Below are 18,620 nucleotides of genomic sequence, written 5' to 3'. Positions count from 1 at the left end.
TTGCACTATTGACATATAAATATAAGAGAAAAATATTAATAGATGATTGGCGGCAGCAGCTAAGGACTTGAGCAAAAACATCATTTAGCATAAGCAAACCAAGTTATTAATAGTTTTTTACATTGTACTTAGGAAAAGCATTACTTTACTTCTGCCATGTCAGTGATAATATCTGCTGCCTTCAAATATGTAAGATAAAATATACACTCGTATCCCTTGGCTTATTTAAAGACAGTTTCTAACTTTTAACCTCAAAAGGGATTCAGCATGGAGCCAATTCCATCTAAATAGATAGCCAAGAGCGCAAGGACTCCATGACCAACTGCCCATGCAAACCTGGCAAAGAAGGAAAGACGTAGCTCACTCACTGGGGTGTCTACTTCAGAGATAATGGATTTGAATTTTTCTTTTTCTTTTTTTTTTTTTTTTTTTGAGACAGAGTCTCACTCTGTCGCCCAGGCTGGAGTGCAATGGTGTGATCTCAGCTCACTACAACCTCTGCCTCTCAGGTTCAAGCGATTCTCTTGCCTCAGCCTCCCGAGTAGCTGGGATTACAGGCGCCCACCATCACACTTGGCAAATTTTTGTATTTTCAGTAGAGACGGGGTTTTATCATGTTGGTCAGGCTGATCTCAAACTCCTGACCTCAAGTGATCCACCCGCCTCAGCCTCCCAAAGTGCTGGAAGTACAGGCGTGAGCCACCGCGCCCAGCCAGGATTTGCATTTTTCTTAAGAAATGGCTGACTCCTGTAAATGGTTCACTTATGAAATAACAGAATCCTATAACTTGTTCAACTAAGATGAAGCATATTTGAAAATGTATCAAGTAAATCAAACAAAAAAGATTTGCTCAATCTATTGGCCAAACATGCTAGAATACATGGAAGGTATCTGGGGGGAAATGGTGCAACTGATGTTCACAGTTTCCAGGAAGCAAGCCTTTTAAACAGCAAGGCAGTTTAAACTTAGGCATGTTCCTAAGACTCTTGGAGCCTCCCCGTTTTCTCATTTTAAAATGGAGTAACTACTTATGTCACAGAGTCTTTATGCGGGTCAAATGGGATTATCCAATGGTGCTTTATGATTCTATCATTATACCAAATAAATATTACAAAGAGTAAGTTTTGCTTTTCACTTCCTGCCAGAACTGTCCATAAAAAATCTTAAGTTTTTCTTGTTATCCCCTCTTATTAGTCCTAAAACTAACTATAAAGCGACACTCCAGGAATAAACTCCCCAATAGAAAGTAATTTGCTCAGTATAGATTTAGTCATGCTCTTATTCAGGCTAATTTGTACAATTCACCTTGTTCAATTTTACTCCTGAAAACTGCTGTGATTTTCCCTCTCAGATGCTCATTTCATATCTCAAAACGAACCTCCCTCAAGTTAAAATAAATACCACCATTAGTTAATTAGGAGGTGCCAAGATAAAGGACAAATAATAAGAACAGAAAAGCACCCCCCAAAGTCAATATTATAGGTTATATGCCTAAAATCTTAAGTCAAACATGCTAGTTCTTAAAGGTTAACCCAATTAAATGCAAAGAAAAAGCAGCTACGGTGGCTGTAAGTGTCTGTGCTGTCAGATTCCAAACTTAACTTGAAAGCCAGTAGTTAAGGAGAGGTTTCAGAAGAGGAAAAGATGATTTTTTAAAAAAGTTCTTAAACTAATCCTTACATTCTAGTCCCTATCCAAGCCACTCACACAAGACATCATGCCAGTGCAGGATGGATACACTCCCACTTCAGCCACAGGAAATTAGCTCTGCAAATTTGATGGCCCTTTGGTGAACTAGTCTAATCCTTGTCTCAGGTTTGCCTTGAAGGGGAAGACACTTCTATTTCTCCTGCTTTCAATATCACTCTTTCTTTGATACATCTCACTTTCGCCAGTGCAGCCCTGGCTTTAGCATAGAACGTCTAAAGGTTGGAGCTGGAAAGCCCCAGACCTCCCTCATCTTTTTCAGATGAAGAAAGAAAACCTGAAAACAAACTCTGTGACTTGCCAAGCTCCTCTAGCTGGTCAGCAGTGGCCCGACTAAGACGGAACTCACAGGCAAGGGCCATTCCCACTACCTCACACTGGGAACAGCCGACTGGAATTAATCTCATAGTTGCCAGCAAGGTTCCCACAGCCACAAAGCATACATCCTGCCCTGGCTTATTCATTTCTGAAGCCCAGCTCTTAAGAGATTACTTTCTCTTACTTAAGATCTGACTTCCTATTAAAATGAAAGATAACTAAATTGTTTTTAGTCATTTGCATTATAATGTCAGTGAATTTATCATATCCTTTCCTAAATGCAGACTTTGAGTAAAGACATGTGCAGTCACTATGTACTAAATAACTGTACTGAATACACTAACACAGCTGTGAACAGGATAGAGTCCTTGCCCCAAAGAGCTTTCAATCCTATAGTCTCCTCCATTCTTCTGTCATAATGGGAAGGATTCCTTGACTTTTTCTATTTTTTCCCTTACACAGTTTAAAAGCGGTAAAGCTTCTTATAACCCCTTTCCTTCCCTATGTTATCTGTTGAACAAGTGAATGAATGAGTGAGTGAATGAATAGTCCAGCCCTCCACAGCTCCTTCCACAGTTTTCCCCAAGGATTCTTTCAAAATGAAGAAGCTGTTTCTTAATCACTTTATTCCTCAACCATAAAGTGATTATTTAGAGACCCACCTACGCTCTGGTCTTCTCTTTTTTCTAAGCTTTTACTCAGTGGAACAGATTTCCAAAATGCCAGTGCTGACTAAGAAAAACCTGGTGAGAATGCATTGGCCCTAACTTTTAAGCAGAGGCAGGAATCCAGGCTTTCATTCTTGTTCTATGAAGACTTGTGTGAGCCTGTTGCTCCGAGTATTATCCACAGATGGAAAAGCACTTGCTACTTCCTTGCACAAGCATTTCTACTCGCATAGAAATAAGCAATTCCTGTTCAAACAAAATTCTTGGACATGCTGAAGACTTAAAATTATAGAGAATGGCAGTAACTCGTGATCCCTTTCTTTGAAGACTTTCATTACCCCATACATCTGTGCCTTATGCCACAACTTCCTTTTAGTTCAGATGTTCAAAGGACTCCATAGTTATAATTTATAACCAGGAAAAAGAACCATAACTTCAAGTTGACAGTGAAAGAGCAGGTTTTCAATACAGGCAGAGCCAAATTATATTCATGTGTTTAATTTTGGGAACACATTTCTGAAATGCACATCACGAAACCAGAAGATGCAGCCACTGTCACTCACTGACAGTCAAATAAATAGCACAGACTGAGTGGCTCAAACAACAAGCATTTCTGTCTCACCGTTCTAGAGGCTGGAGGTCTGAGATCAGGGTGCCAGCATCCTCCTCCTGGTCTACAGGTGGCCGTCTTCCATCTTCTTGCTGTGCTTTCATGCTGCGCCCTTGCATGGCAGTGAAAGCGAGCTCTGGTCCCTTCCTCCCCTTTCAAGGGCATTAATCACATTACAGGACCTCCACTCTCTCACGACCTCACCTAACACCAATGACCTCCCCAAAGTCCTTCCTCCAAATACCATCACTCTGGGGACTAGGGTTTCAACCTATGAATCTGGGGGGACACAAACATTCAGTCCATAGCAGGGACACCCAAGTGCAGCCAGGTGTATGAGAATCACCAGGGCTGCAAAGGTACAAGATTCTGCCTGCAGGAGGCTGCAGTGAGGGTAGGAGACAGGATTACAGAAAGAGGGGCCCTGGAAAGGCCCCAGAGCCAGCCTGACAGCAGGAGATGGATCAGAGAAGCTCCTGCGAAGGTACTGCCAAGTGCCAGGCTGAAGAACAGGTGCGAGCTAGACAGCTGGGAAGTGGCGGCAGGGGAGTGAGTGGAGGTGATTCTGGCAGAGGGGTTCCTGCTGAGCTGCCTTAGGGACTCAGCTGATAGCTGAAGCAGCAGGACCAGGGGTGGCCAGAGACAAGTCCAAAGACTGGGGCAGGGAAACCCCTGAGCCCTGGTCACGTGCTAAAGGGCTCCTGCTTTATCCTGAAGGCTGTGGGGAACAAGATCCCACCTGGATTTTAGAAAACACACCAGCTGCAGCACATGGAGGTGGCTCTGAAGGACCATGGGGAGCTGGAGCAGGGACAGAGCGGGAGCCCCAACCCAGGAACCAGAGACCCTGCCACCTGCCAGCCATGTGGCCTCTGACGGGGAGCCGCAGCTCAAGCTCTCTGTACTTCAGTTTCTTCACCTACCTTGCAGAGCTACAGCAAGGATTAAATTAGCACCCATGAAGGACGAGGTTTGCAATCAGCACTTCTTCAATGTAGCTATCAGGAGCAATGGGAACATCATAGCTAAGTGACTTTGGAATCAGTGTGACCTTGGACAAGGACAAGCGACAACTCAGATCTCAGCTGCTTCCTCCAAAAAATGAAGACATGAAGATAATACTATCTCCTTCATAAAGCTGTTAGGAGGATTGATGGTATGAGGTAGGATGCATAAATCTCCTGGCTGTCATCTGAGAGCTGGGTTAGTCCCAGAAGTAGTAGAAACAATAGCAGCAGTGGTGGAGGGTGCGGTAGCAGGAGTAGTTGCCGTAATTTGAAAGAAACCGGACTACAGTGACCATTGCTATTAGACAGGTGAGAAGTTACAAGGAGCTGGATTAAGGCAGCAGCAGGGACCAGTGGAGACTCAGATTCCAGAGCTGTGGGAGCATCAACAAGACTTTGTGACTCCTGGGTGTGACAGCAAGGAGGAGGCAAGAGATAAGCATGCCACGTAATCTTGGGCTGGAACAACTGTGGACAGCAGCACCTGCCGCCCACTGAAGGAAGTGAGGAAGAGGAGCAGGTTTGCTAAGGAAGATGAGAAACACATTTTCAGACCAGTTGAATATGAGGTTTCTCTGGAGTACTATGTGGCACTGTCCATTTCAAAGCTGTCTGAATACATCTGGCACACAGAAAACAGATCAGGGCTAAAAATACAGAGTTACACATTGTCCGCATATGGACAACAACTAAAACCACAGGAAGGGTCCTGTCATCCAGAAAGAGCACGCAGGAGTGAAGGAAAAAAAAAACAGAAAAGAGAGCCAGGGCCCAAAGACAGAGAAATGTCGTCATTGAAGAGCAGGCAAGAGAGGAAAAACCCAGAAAGGAGGACAGGAAGGGCAGACAGAACACAAGGAGTAGACCAGGAGACCAGATGGCCCACAGGGCCAGGGGACAGGGATACAAAAGGAGAGGGTGAGGAGTGCCTAAGGCTGCTGAGGTCCAGTCAAAGAAAGGTACAAACATGGCCATGGGATTGAGAAACAAGAAGGTCCTCAGGGAAGTCAGTTGGAGCTGACATGAGTTTGTGGTGGATAAAGGAGGAGTGTGTCCTAGAGGGGAGAAAGATCTTCTGGGAAAATAGTAAGGGAAGGAGAAAGACAGGGTGGCACGTGCGGTGGGGGAATATAGGGCGGAGGAGGGGAAGCTATTTGTGCGGTAGTGGGGGATGGTGGTGGTTTAAACAGAAGAGAAAGATTTCAACTTGTGTATATGCTGAAATGAATGGGCCAGAGAGGTTGAAAACTCAGCCAAAAAAGGAGTGTCATGAATGAAGTGCCTGGAGGGTGGCTGGTCTAGCTTGCACAGGAGGAGACTGGGAGGTGCCTTGGAAAGGCAGGTGAAGGCTTGAACTAGACCAGTGCAGGAAACAAGAGCAAGAGCGCGCACTACAAACTAAACCATGTGGCCAAAGCACATGCCACATGGAAAACAAAATTCAGATTTGATTCTTCCCTCCATCTAGAAAGAGACTTCTTGGCAGAGAGCTGTGGGCTAGGCGAGGGAGGCCAGGGGCTGCCAGGCTGTTTTAGGCTGGGAGGAATAGGACAAACAGAAGACAGCAAAAGTACGCATGTACCCACAGAGATGAGAACAGCAGGCAGAACTAGTGTGGCACGGGCACGTTAGGAGCAAAGGAAAAGACAGTGGACAGGACTCAGGGAAGATCACATTTGCAAAAGAATTTTCTCAACCTAAACTTCAAAGTCAATTGGCTACCATTACCACCTTTCAGTTCCGTTTGGAGCAAGTAAGTCAATGAAGAAAGGTGTATTTTCCAACAGCACTGACATAAAGCTGTAAGGATGCAAGAATGTGATATGACTATAGTAACAAAAACACAGATTGACTTTTTCCCTAGCCATGTCTATGATAAAGGAATACCACCAACTAATTCAGATACGAAAACATCAGTGACTTTTAAACACTTGCTGAGCATTGATCCTTTTACATTCATTCAAGCAAATGCTTAAGGGTTGAAGAACTGTGTCCTGCTATGAACTTTTAAATGATGAAAATTAAGACAGTTCCTTGCCTTCAGGTTGTTACAGTCTAACTTCCCTACACATACGTAAAAATCCACTGAGACATAGAGAATGAGGAAGGCTCTAGAAACAGGAGGAATAGTTTAGAGAATATTTGCCCATGTTCAAGTTCAAACACACGCCAACACCCCTGACCCTAAAGTAACCACATACTCTTCTCCAAATTATTGCACCAAATAGATGTGAATACCTTGTTTTCCTTCCCCCCTTTCCTCTCTCTCCACATCACAGAGAATAACCAACAGTTAGTGGCAGCTTGTGGCTCCAATAACACTGATGTGCTATGTCCTAAGTACTATGCTTGGTGTCTCACCAGTCAGTCCTCCTGACAACCCTGCAAAGGCACCAGGCTGATTTCCTTCAACATACAGAGAAAGTGGCCAGGCACGGTGGCTCACACCTCTAATCCCAACACTTTGGAAGGCTGAGGCTGACGGATCACTTAAGCCCAGGAGTTCGAGACCAGCCTAGGCAACATAGTGAGACCTTGTCTCTACAAAAAAAAAAAAGAAAAAAAAAAAAAAAAAGAGGTGGGAGGATCACTTGAGCCTGGGAGGTCGAGGATGCAATGAGCCATGATAGCCCCACTGCACTCTAGCCTGGGCTCGCACTCTCTCTCTCTCTCTCTCTCTTTCTATACACACATACACACACACACACACACACACATATATATATGGAGACAGTGAGGCTCAGAGGGGTGAAGGAAATTGCCTAATCACATACCCCCACTGAATGACAGGGCCACATGTAAATTCAGGTTCATCTCACTTCAAAGCACACATTGTAACCACTGCTTCCACCCCACATTTCCCTAACCACTGTTCCAAAGGGAATGTGTTAAGCAGTTTTCTTTTCTTCCTTTGGCAATTTAGAATTCTTGTATCTACTGACTTTTTTTTTTTCTTTTTATTTGAGGCAGGCTGTTTCCCAGGCTGGAGTACAGTGGTGTGGTCTTGGCACACTGCAGCCTCGACCTCCCCGGGCTCAGGCGCATGCCACCATCTTTGGCTAATTTTTGTATTTTTTGTAGAGATGGAGTTTCATCATGTTCCTCAGGCTGGTCTCCAACTCCCGGCCTCAAGCAATCGGTCAGTACTGAGATTACAGGCGTGAGCCACCATGCCTGGCTTTATCTACTGACTTTTTGCATGTGTAATTTACTCCTTAGTAGTTTACAGGTTGAGTTTATGGAGTTTTTTGGGTTTTGTTGTTGTTTAAAAGCCTGTCCTCAAATACCTGAACAAATGGGGATTTACCAAACAATCCACAAGACGAGTTCTAAGCAGCAGCTTCTACCTTCCAGCTTGGTCACTAATAAAGTAGCAAAGCCGGCTGATGCGATACCGTACCTAGAAAGTCTATGGAAATCCAGGACCTGCACGTAAAAGGAGAGGCCTCATCCAGGTACAAGAACTAACCTGCTGACAGTGTGTCCCCCACATGCACTCACATTTACAAGGTACGACAACAGCATCTGGAACACGCAAACCATGGGGTTCACATAGGTGCCAGGCTCTGTCCTGTCTCAGGAGGCAGGACAGCGCATTCGCTAAGGTGCTCCTGACTCCCTGGCCACAGCCTTGCTCTGTCACATCCCAGCTGAGAGTCCTGGGGCAACTTCTTAACTTCTCTGTGTCTCAGATGGGTCTCAGAGGTTGTTGCCAGGATTACACGAACCTTGCCTAGTACATGCTAAGTACTCAGCCAGTGCCTGCTAACTCTATTACACACGTTTAGGCTTCTCCCTTTCAGAAGCAGTATTTTTAAAATTGCAGGTCACAACCCATAAATGCATTATGAAATAAATTTAGAAAAATAAAATCATCGTCAGGCGCGGTGTCTCACGCCTGTAATCCCAGCACTTTGGGAGGCCGAGACGGGCAGATCACGAGGTCAGGAGATCGAGACCATCCTGGCTAACACGGTGAAACCCCACCTCTACTAAAATTACAAAAAATTAGCCAGGCATGGTGGTGGGCGCCTGTAGTCCCAGCTACTCGGGAGGCTGAGGCAGGAGAATGGCATGAACCCGGGAGGCGGAGCTTGCAGTGAGCCAGATCACACCACTGCACTCCAGCCTGGGCGACAGAGCAAGACTCCGTCTCAAAACAAAGAAAAAGAAAATCATCATTTTTCAGAAAGTGAGGAATAAAACATTGTATTTAAACATTAATGACATTGTATTTCAGATTACTTTTATAATATTTTTCCTTAGCATACATAGTAAGATTAAGTGGTGCCCTATGACTCTCTGTTTCTATGTATCCATGTGTCAGGCAGCAATCTATACATCCAGATGTATCAGGCAGCAATCAACAGGATATTTATTTCTGTGTCACCACTAACATCTCTCAGAAGACAGTTTTTATAAAATGGGGGTAACGGGGAGTCAGGGTAGACTGAAAGGTGTAGTAAGTCAGGAACCATTTTATAAAAAGCAGACACTGGAAGCAAAGGGAAAGACTACTAAGTTGACAGTCAGAACAACACAGCAAGTACCCGAGGCACACAAGCTTGTTTATGGCTAGGATGCTACGGGCATTGCAATCATCTGAGCTCAGGAACATGTTTTTATTTCCAAAGCAAATTGAATTGCAAAACTGGAAGTACAGATGTTATCTTGATGCTGGGCAAACTTGGAAATATTCATATGACTTATCCAGTAAGTCATCTTGCAGTACTTGTTAAAGTAGATATTATGCCAGATTTCAAATGCTCTTAAAAACCACCAGGGTTGGCTGGGTGCAGTGGCTCATGCCTGTAATCCCAGCACTTTGGGAGGCCGAGGCAGTCAGATCATGAGATCAGGAGTTCGAGATCAGCCTGGCCAACACAGTGAAACCCTGTCTCTACTAAAAATACAAAAATTAGCCAGGCATGGTGGCACGTGCCTGTAGTCCCAGCTACTCGGGAGGCAGAGGCAGGAGAATTGCTTGAACCCGGGAAGTGGAGGTTGCAGTGAGCTGAGTTTGCGCCACTGCACTCCAGCCTGGGCGACAGAGAGAGACTTCATCTCAAAAAAACAAAAACAAACAAACAAAAAAAACCACCAGGGTTTGGAAGACATAAAAAAAAGTCTTTAAACAGAAATCCTTAAATGTGGATACAGATGTAGATTTGGTCTAACAGTTACGTTATAATCATATTCCTAGCTGAAAATTTACCTGTATAAGCCGTCCCATGAGAAGATGAGATGGAAAAGAACTATAAGCACATAACAAATCATTTTGGAATCCAATAAAAGCATTTATCTATGTATTCAAAAGGCTGTTTGGCACGATATTTTATAATGTTGCCCTTCAGCTAGGTAAGAGGGGGCCACATCTCCGGGCCCCACTCCTGCCACACATAACCTGTCTTCCTGAAGACTTCGTACGACAAAGTGGACCCATCTATCCAGAACCAGTGTCCCTCTACCTGGTTTTAGTCTGTGATCCAGGTCCCCAGAATTCCCTTCTCAAATCCCAAGTAGCTTCTGGGGCATGAACAAGCTCCTCCCAGATCTGTCCTGCCCAAGGGGGACATCACCACTGGTGTGTGCAGAGGCATCATGGTCAAGGAGTGGCAGGTGCATACCAAGACTGGGCGTGCAGGTGGACACAGTGTCCTTCACCAGGTAGGACTATACCAAGGATGGGAAGCAAAAGGAAAGAAACCTGGGCCAAGGCAGAGTCTCCCAACTGCATTTCAGCTCATGACTCTGGGAAGTTACATTTTGAATTCAAAATGCAAACCTAGCCTTCCAGGTCATTATGAAGATGTAGCTGTCAAGATCAGTGGATAGAAGAAATTTTATACAAATGTTGTTAGTTTAACTCATAAGTTGTAAGCATTTAGACAGATGCCCTGTAGACCTTCATTTGTTCTCTTGCACGGTACAGACAGGCCTGGTTATACAGTTATACGGTGGACTCAGATTCCAGACTGGGTTCATCCCCAACCCAAACCCACCCACCAGCTACATGAGCTTGAAGAAGCCTTTTAATCCTCCCTGAGTCTTCATTTCTTTATTTACATTTAAACAAGCATAAAAAGAACATCTTCTTTATAGTGTTGTTGTGAAGACTAAATGAATTAGCCCAAAGCACCTAGAAGAGCACCTAGTCACCTAGTAGGTAGGTAATAAATTCCCCTATGACATTATTCTCATACAAAACTGATTAGTCACTGCATACTTCCAGAAAAAAACCACAGACAGAAAGTGGTTCTGTGTATTTCTTCTTTCCTCTTCCTCTTTCCTTTTAAATACATTGCTTTATGCTGCTCCAAAAGATTATTTTCTATTCTGAAAAGGTCAGGTCATCTGACTGCTGACCTGCCTGGATCAAGTTCTTCTGAAATTAAAGATGTGTTCATATTCTACCCCAACTCAGCAGATAACTCAAGCCTTTGGCAGGTTTGAAGTTTGAAGCCCGGGAAATTGGCTGTGTCACTTTCATGGGCTGAACATTTGAAAGAATTACCACTTTTAAGTGTAAAAAGGACATTTCCTAATCTTCATATGCATGAGGTTCAGAGCTACAAGCCAGGGTATGTCCTTCTTGATTCACAAACCAGAGGCTGAAATACTTGAAGCTATCAACAAAGAAAGGATACTCAACAAGAGAACCCAATGCTAAAAATAGAGCCCTATCAGCAGAGAAATAGATGCAAAGACACAAGACTTTATTTGGCTACCTATTTGCCCATGTTTCTTTATTATTAAATGGAGGTACACCACCAGCACAGTGATTACAAATTGCCAACAACCTCCTAATGATTTATACTCCTTCAGCCAACAATGACTGAACAAACAACTTGAAGAGAAATACTTGCCACATATTAATAACATGCAGGCAGCATATAGCATCTTGTATTATTTCACCACAAAACATCTCCCTTTCAAATGTCTAGCTGTTTGCTATGGGTTGAAGATTTAAAACCCAAGAAGAAAAGTACAATACAAGGAAAAGATTCAAGCTCATGTTTACCCTTTAAAATATATACCTAACCTACATGTTCCACACAGCAAACAATCAAACCTCCATTTTTCCTAATTACTCTGAAGAATTTTTTAAAATATATTGTTTATCAGTCTACTCAGGGGGAAGAGCTCTTTCTAGTTTCCCAATCTACGTCTAATTAGTCTCCCACAAAGAGCCATGCTGGAGCATTGTTAATTTCAACAATACTTTTTCTATTAACTCAAATCTTCTCCAAATGGAGAAAAAAAAAAACAGTATGAAATACATGAAAATTAACTGTATTCTACAGAGGCAGGACTGAGCACATCCATTCATCCAACAGTAATCCTATCTACATCAAATAATGTTGTTTCTTTACCGAGTTTTGCCAACTTCCTATAAAAATCTCATGAGCACTTCTTATGTTTGCCAGTTTTTATTTATGCAATTAAATTGGCTTTTTGTAAGAGCTGGATTGGAGAAACAACACATTTTTACAACCCCATTAGTCATACAGTCGAGCTTCGTTATATTATAATCATTCATTGGTAGTAAAGAGTATGCTGTTTCCTCGTGCAATGAGGGTGTTTAAGAACATGTGTCTTCACAACACGCCATGAAATGTGTCAAATACAGAATACCCAACATTAGTGGTAAAGCCTTTGAGTTCATCTGGTTGTCATCTTTGTTGAAGAGCACAACAGTTGAATGAACACAAACCTAGCTTTAGATTAGAAGCCACATCCTTAATTATTAACCCGTTCATGCTTCCACCCTTTCCAAACTCCACTCCCTTAAGAGGAGGACACTTCATTTAGAATTAATTACTGTTATTCAAGATGCTCATGAGGGATCATTTTGGCTTCAGTCGTTTTGCTCCAGTTTATTCTACATATTTATCCCTATATCAAACATATACACGTCCCTGAGACTTGTGTATGACCTTAATCCCTGGACTGTGGGAAGTCACGATGTCGTGCAGGAGAGGGGAGCTGGGAGCCTGAAGCTGGCAGATCCCGGGATCCCGCAGGGGACCCACAGGGCTCCCGCCCTTCCACCGAGGCACCCGTCGAGGTTGCCCCAGATGCTCGTTCTGCGCCCATCAATTGGAGTAACTGAGCTTAGAGAGGAAAATCTACGGCTTCAATAAAGCACAACGAGTGCAGCTCTGATAACGCAGGAACGAATTATGGAGACACCGTCGGGGCTGGCTAGAAAGGGGAAAGCGTTCCATCTCAGGATTTTCACGGGGAATTTCAGGAACCAAGGGGGCCTCTGAGATCCCCAGAACCTCTCCTTTCCACGAGACAGCTTCCTTCCTTCCCTGCTCGTTCTCCACAAAAATCAGGGCTGCTCGGATCCCAGCAGTGAGCGCTGCTCTCTTTGGTTGCTGTTTCCCCAACGGCTGCTGAGGCGCAGCTGGAGCGAGCCCCTCCGAGTCCCGCTTTGCGCAGCTGCAGCTGGAGCCCAGAGGCACCCGGAGCTGGGAGAAAAGCACTGTGCTCCACAAGACCCAGCCCTCCCCACGGCCACCAAGGGAGCCTGGGCGCCGGCAACCGAACCCAGACAGGGGCGTCCCAACCGCTGAGCCCGACGCCAGAGGGCACCGCGGGGGAGAGAAGGCGCCGCGCCTCGCTCCTGGCACTTGGTCCCGGGAGTCAGGGACGTGCGCGCCCCAGAGCTGGAGCCCTGGAGAATTCCTGCGCGGGCACAGAGGAGCTAGAGAGGTCCCCGACCCTCCCAGCCCCGCGCCCAGGTACCTCGCAGCCGTAGAGCTGACCCAGCTGCTCCACGATCCACTCCTCCAGCACCAGCCGCTTCCGAAGCTCCTTACGATCGTATTTCACTGTCACTTTTCCCTGCTGGTGTCGCCGCTGCTGTTGCTGCTGAACCTGCCCTGCGGCGGCCGCCGTGGCCACGGACGCCGAGTCCTCCCGGGAGGAGCCGGAGCCGCTGCTGGAGCTGGGGCTGCCACCGGCGCCACCCCGGGGGCTTTGGAAGAAAACCCGCGCGCCGCCGCCGCCGGCCCCTCCGGCCGCCTCGCTGCTGCCCGTAGCCACCGACATGTCTCCGCACGCCCGAGCCCGAGTGCAGCCCGGAGGAGGGGCGGGCGGAGCGCGCCCGGCGCCGCTACCACCTCTGGCCCGGCAACCGCATGCGAAGGGCTCCCCGGCACCTGCTCCGCGCAGCGCGCGCCCAGCCGCCCGGCTGCTCTGGGAAGGCGGGAGGAGCCGCGGCGGGAGGAAGGAGGGCGGGGAGGACGGCGGGGCGGGGACCGCAGCCTTAAAGACGCCGCCGAGGACCCTCTCAGTCCAGCCACCGGAGGCGGGATCTGGCGCCTGCGGGAGAGAGGGCCCGGGACGTGGGAGTCTCCGCAGGGTGGAAAATGTGTGCGCCTAAACACTGGCGGTCGCCGGTGTGTAGACTCTAGAGGGACGGGCGTGGGGCAGGGTGCCAGGAGATGCTCCTGCGCGGGTGTCCGTGGCCTCTAGTCTCAGAGGCAGGAACTCGCGCTTCTCCCGCAGTCCCGGAGCGTAGGAAACGCGTCGCCTCTCGGGACCTCCACCTGGCGCAGCCCTGGGCAGGACCCGCAGCGAAGGGGACACAGGAAAGGACCGCGCCGCAGGCTCCCCTTGGAGGTTTTCCTAGCCCCACCGTCTCCTCGGTTGGCTGGGTAGTGTCCCCTCCCCTCCCAGCCCCGCCCCGCGGCTCCAAACACACATTCCTATTCATGCCACGATGGATGCCACTTCCTCTCTGGCTTGTGAGAAACATCGAAGAGGCGATGTTTGTGCAATAAGGCAGTCACGGCGCTTGAGAAATTATTTCCAGACCAGTGTTTTCTTTCCTTACTAAGCATCTGCTTAATCATAGGCAGAGCATTAGGATATCTTCATATCAAAGGGCAGAAAGCGTGACGGCGCTCAGGCAAGGCGGCTGGGGGCATCCAGACAGTAAACGTTTCTCTAAAAGGGTCGGCGACAGGGCCCTGGTTTCACATTTCTAGCGTTGCGTCCCCTGCACTGCCAGCTTTCTCTCAATCCCATTCCAAACAGCCCCTTCCACCCAGGAGGGCAACAGCACTGCCTGACTCTACTGTAAAGCATCACAGCCTAGTAGTTACACATGAAGGAGCTTATCAGAAGGGTTAGGACAATAAGGTGGGTAGGGAAGTTGTAAACAGAAAACTGCATGTGAAAAATTAGGGAGACACTAACATATTCTTCTTGTACATAACAATACATTCCTGTACAAGAACTGATAGAAACCACAGAGACGTCCGAATGAATACAAATAAGCGGCTTTTATGAACGGTTTGGTTTTGTTTGTTGAGACAGAGTCTCTCTGTCGCCCAGGCTGGGGTGCAGTGGTGAGATCCCGGCTCACTGCAACCTCTGACTTCGGGGTTCAAGCGATTCTCCTGCTTCACCCTCTTGAGTAGCTGGGATTACAGGCATTCACCACCACGCCCAGCTAATTTTTGTATTTTTAGTAGAGACAGGGTTTCACCATATTGGTCACACTGGTCTCGAACCCCTGACCTCATGATCCGCCCGCCTGTGCCTCCCAAAGTGCTGGGATCACAGGTGTGAGCCACCGTGCCTGGCCATGAACGGTTTTTTTGTTTTGTTTTGTTTTGTTTGTTTTTAATAAAAGAGCCCTAAAGGTTACTGGCAGCTACTCAAAGAAGTTTCTCAGAGATAAAATAGATACCAAGTCAATTTCCTCAGAACACTTTCCTATGATGGGGAAGATCCTGTGTGGGGTTCTAGACTGACACTTACAAAGACAGAAAATAAAAGGAAGTAACCAGCAGGTTTCTCCTGGCGCTTCAGTCTCTGCGATCCACCAGTGCCCAGCTCTGCTCTACCCAGGCTTAGGATGGACCGCCTTTGTTCCCTCAGTCTGGGGTTTTCCAGTGAAAGCCTGAATAGGGATTTTCCCAAAGTGTTCCACGCCTGTGACTCTTCACAGGGACATGTCAAGCCTCACAATGTGAAGGGGAAGGGTCTGTAGGGGTTGAAATAGGGTGGCTGGTGTGGACCCTGGACTCCTGCCATGATTACAAAGGAGTCAAAGCTGAAGGATCTCTGGCCTAGAAGAGGCCAGCTGTCCTTTAGAAGATGGGCTTTGCACCCAGCCTATCAGGAACAAGGGAGACGAATTACCTTGATTGCCCCTGGAGACCGATGACCAGTCTCTGCACCACCTCTGCCCCTCTGCCTTTAGGGTGGGTCATTGTAAACCCCGAACACACAGCCAAGAGGGTGAGGGTGACCGCCTCAATAAAATGGAACTCTGTCTGCAAGGAGGAAGGGAAGGGAGGGCGGGACCAGCTCCAGCGTCTCCCACACAGAATCAGCTTGTGTGGCTCCAGACATCTGGCTCAGTCCGCTAGCACCAGCTTTGACCAACTGCACTAATCAGGAGAATGCAAATCAAAACGAAAACAGCTTAAATGTTATTAACAAAGGAGAAACTACATAAAATCTCTGCCTCATTCTGGCCCTGGGACCTGACAATACCTATTGTTTTAAAAATTGTACCTGCCATCTTGCAGTTTAGCGAAGTCTGGGGAACTCCAACTCCTTCCTTTAAGTCTTTGGACAATGAAATCAGTCACTCAAGGACAACATCAAATAATTTATAAAAATTCACTAAGTTCTTTCTGAGAAATTCTGACGTCAATTTTTTTCTCACTGCATAAGATGCTTTTTCGTTTATGCTTAAAACTCAGTTTTTCCTTACAACTCCAGAAATGACAGATACTAAAAGACATGGGTTTTAGGCATCTTCACTTACAGAAGAATATCCAGAAAATAGTCTCTTTCCACAGGTACGCTGGCCTTCAGATGTTCAAGTGAGTCACCCTGACTGGCAAATAGAGTTGAACCAGGGTCGCTCTTTAAATCTGTTTGCTCCACCCAGTACATAATTTATATTTAAAGTGAACTCCATATCATCTCCTCTACCCCCAGACACACACACTTCATTCTAGGTTTGTAATGGCCTCATTTTGACAGATAGAAATACTGCTTTTGCAGATTTCAAATATTGAAGCCAAAATATTTAGGAATAAAGGAATTTTTCCTAGTCCAGAGACCCCTTACATAGCTATTTAAATTCAGCAAAACCAGTGATATTTCTCATCTACAAGAACAATATATGCATTTGTTCAAGGAAAACTTTTTTTTTTTTTTTTTGAGATGGAGTCTCGCTTTGTCGCCCAGGCTGGAGTGCAGTGGCGCGATCTCGGCTCTCTGCAAGCTCCGCCTCCCGGGTTCAGGCCATTCTCCTACCTCAGCCTCCCAAGTAGCTGGGACTACAGGCATCCGATGCCACGCCCGGCTAATTTTTTGTATTTTTTAAGTAGAGACAGGGTTTCACCATGGTCTCAATCTCCTGACCTCATGATCCGCCTGCCTCTGCCTCCCTCCCAAGGTGCTGGGATTACAGACATGAGCCAGGGCACCCAGCCGGAAAACATTTTTATTTCTAGCCTATTTAGTCAAGTGTTTTTAGGTGCTGGCTAATCTAAGACAATGAAGAGTTTTCAGTGAATTGAATGGTCTGGAATGTACTTTTACCTGAAGGCAATTACTCCCGGCTATGAGAGGGCAACCTAAGGATGTTTCATTTGCCAGTATCTTTTTCTTCTTAGTTTTATGTTTTCTTAACTTGGGTATGTTTTACTTGCTTCCTGAATTGGACAAAGTTGTTTGTTTGTTTGTTTGTTTAGGAATTATATAGCTCTTTTATCTCTGAATATGGTCTTTATGCCCAAAGGTTGTTAGACAAGATGGATGACTTAATCAGGAGTCCTAGAACTTTTGTCACCCCCAGGAAAATAATTAAATACACATGTTTATACTCAGATGCAAATTTCCTTAAATGTCACAATAATTATGCAACACCTGGTAATCCACTTTGACAATGTTATAATTACATCCCGGAGGCCCACAAACCTGAACATAATCTTCTTATCTTGAGTAATAAATGTCAAATGATAAGGTGCCTATATCCAAATTCTCTCCAAGATTTGATAAATCAAAGACAAATCAAAAATAATTTTCAGTCTGGTTTTCATTACAAATGTTGAAGAAACTTATTCTGTCCTTTGGGATTCCATTGGTTACCCACAGCATTTTCCATTTTCATTCCAGTATTTCATTGTTCTTTACAGTGATAACAGCACAGCTGTTGACAGTAGATCAGTGAAGTTTTTCTTTTGGCTACTGTTTCACCCTCTATTTTTTCTCCTTCTAATTCTGGACCTTTGATTGTATCAGGCTGGGATCAATTTAGGATCGTAATTCCAAAATAATTTTGCCATTGCTTGCATTAAAAAAAAAAAAAAAAAAGCAACAGCCATCATTGTTGCAAGTCTCAAATTTTGTCTCAGAAACTAACAGAAGGTCTCACCTCACTGTTCAGACATGTTGAAAAATGGGTGAAAAAAAAATCCATGGCTTTATCTATCCCTTTTAACAAAGATTACATATCTCTGCCCATTTCAATAAGCTTAACATGTGGGGTATATTGTCTCCTTCTGAAAAACTAGGTTCAAATTTGTTTCTAGAGGAGCAAATTATCCTCCCTTCTAGCCAATGGCCTCTTGTGCTCCTCGCTTTACCACCAAACATTCTGGAGGAAGTGTCCCTTCCCCCACGTCTCTAGGTCTTCCCATCTCATTGTGGAGCCCTGTGCCCTCACCGAGGTCACCAGCCAGCTCTGTGTTGCTCAAGCGCAGGTGCAGTTTTAGCGCTTATAAAACTTGACCTCCTGCCACATTTAACAATCTTGAACCTTTCCTCACTATTCAAACTCTCTCCTGTCTTGGCTCCGGGTACCATCACCCTCCTGGTTTTCCTCTTACCTCTTTATCTATTGCATCACAGTGAGTGTTTTTTGTGAGCTCTTTTTCCTACACCCCTGCCCTCAAGGTAGGTGTTACCAAGTTCTGCCCTGGGCTCTTTCCTTGCTCATTCACAGCCTCCCCAGGTGCTTTTGCTAGAGCTCCAACTTCCTGCAGCTTTGACTCCCACCTACCTGCCACAGACCCCTCAAATCATTACCTCAAGCAGATCTAAGGCCAGAGCTTCAGATCTGTGGCATACCACATACAGTGCCAATGCACTCCACAAATGTCTTTATATTTAAAGTATATCAGTACATAGATATAGCAATTCATGAGAAAACAAAACATTACTCTATATATATATCTATATATATATATATATATATGTCATGGGTGGCCAGCACAGTAAATAGTACTCAAGCCCAATGTTTTTCAAACATTTTTTAAAACTACAAA

At 45.6% G+C, this 18,620-nt stretch overlaps 1 protein-coding gene across 1 annotated transcript in view; it reads right to left on the bottom strand.

Annotated features, from left to right (window-relative positions):
- The window catches only part of LOC105489029 (protein phosphatase 1 regulatory inhibitor subunit 14C), a 108,418-nt gene extending 94,753 nt beyond the window's left edge, over positions 1 to 13,665 (bottom strand). The window contains exon 1 of the mRNA XM_011753595.2: positions 13,066 to 13,665. Within this exon, the coding sequence (XP_011751897.2) occupies positions 13,066 to 13,371 (306 nt within the window). The 5' untranslated portion in view covers positions 13,372 to 13,665. The remainder of the gene's footprint in view (positions 1 to 13,065) is intronic.
- Positions 13,666 to 18,620: the final 4,955 nt, after the last annotated feature.

Source organism: Macaca nemestrina, chromosome 5, assembly GCF_043159975.1.
Source record: "Macaca nemestrina isolate mMacNem1 chromosome 5, mMacNem.hap1, whole genome shotgun sequence".
NCBI lineage: Eukaryota > Metazoa > Chordata > Mammalia > Primates > Cercopithecidae > Macaca > Macaca nemestrina.
Note: the sequence above shows the minus strand (reverse complement) of the source record. Positions and strands in the feature narration are given on the sequence as shown.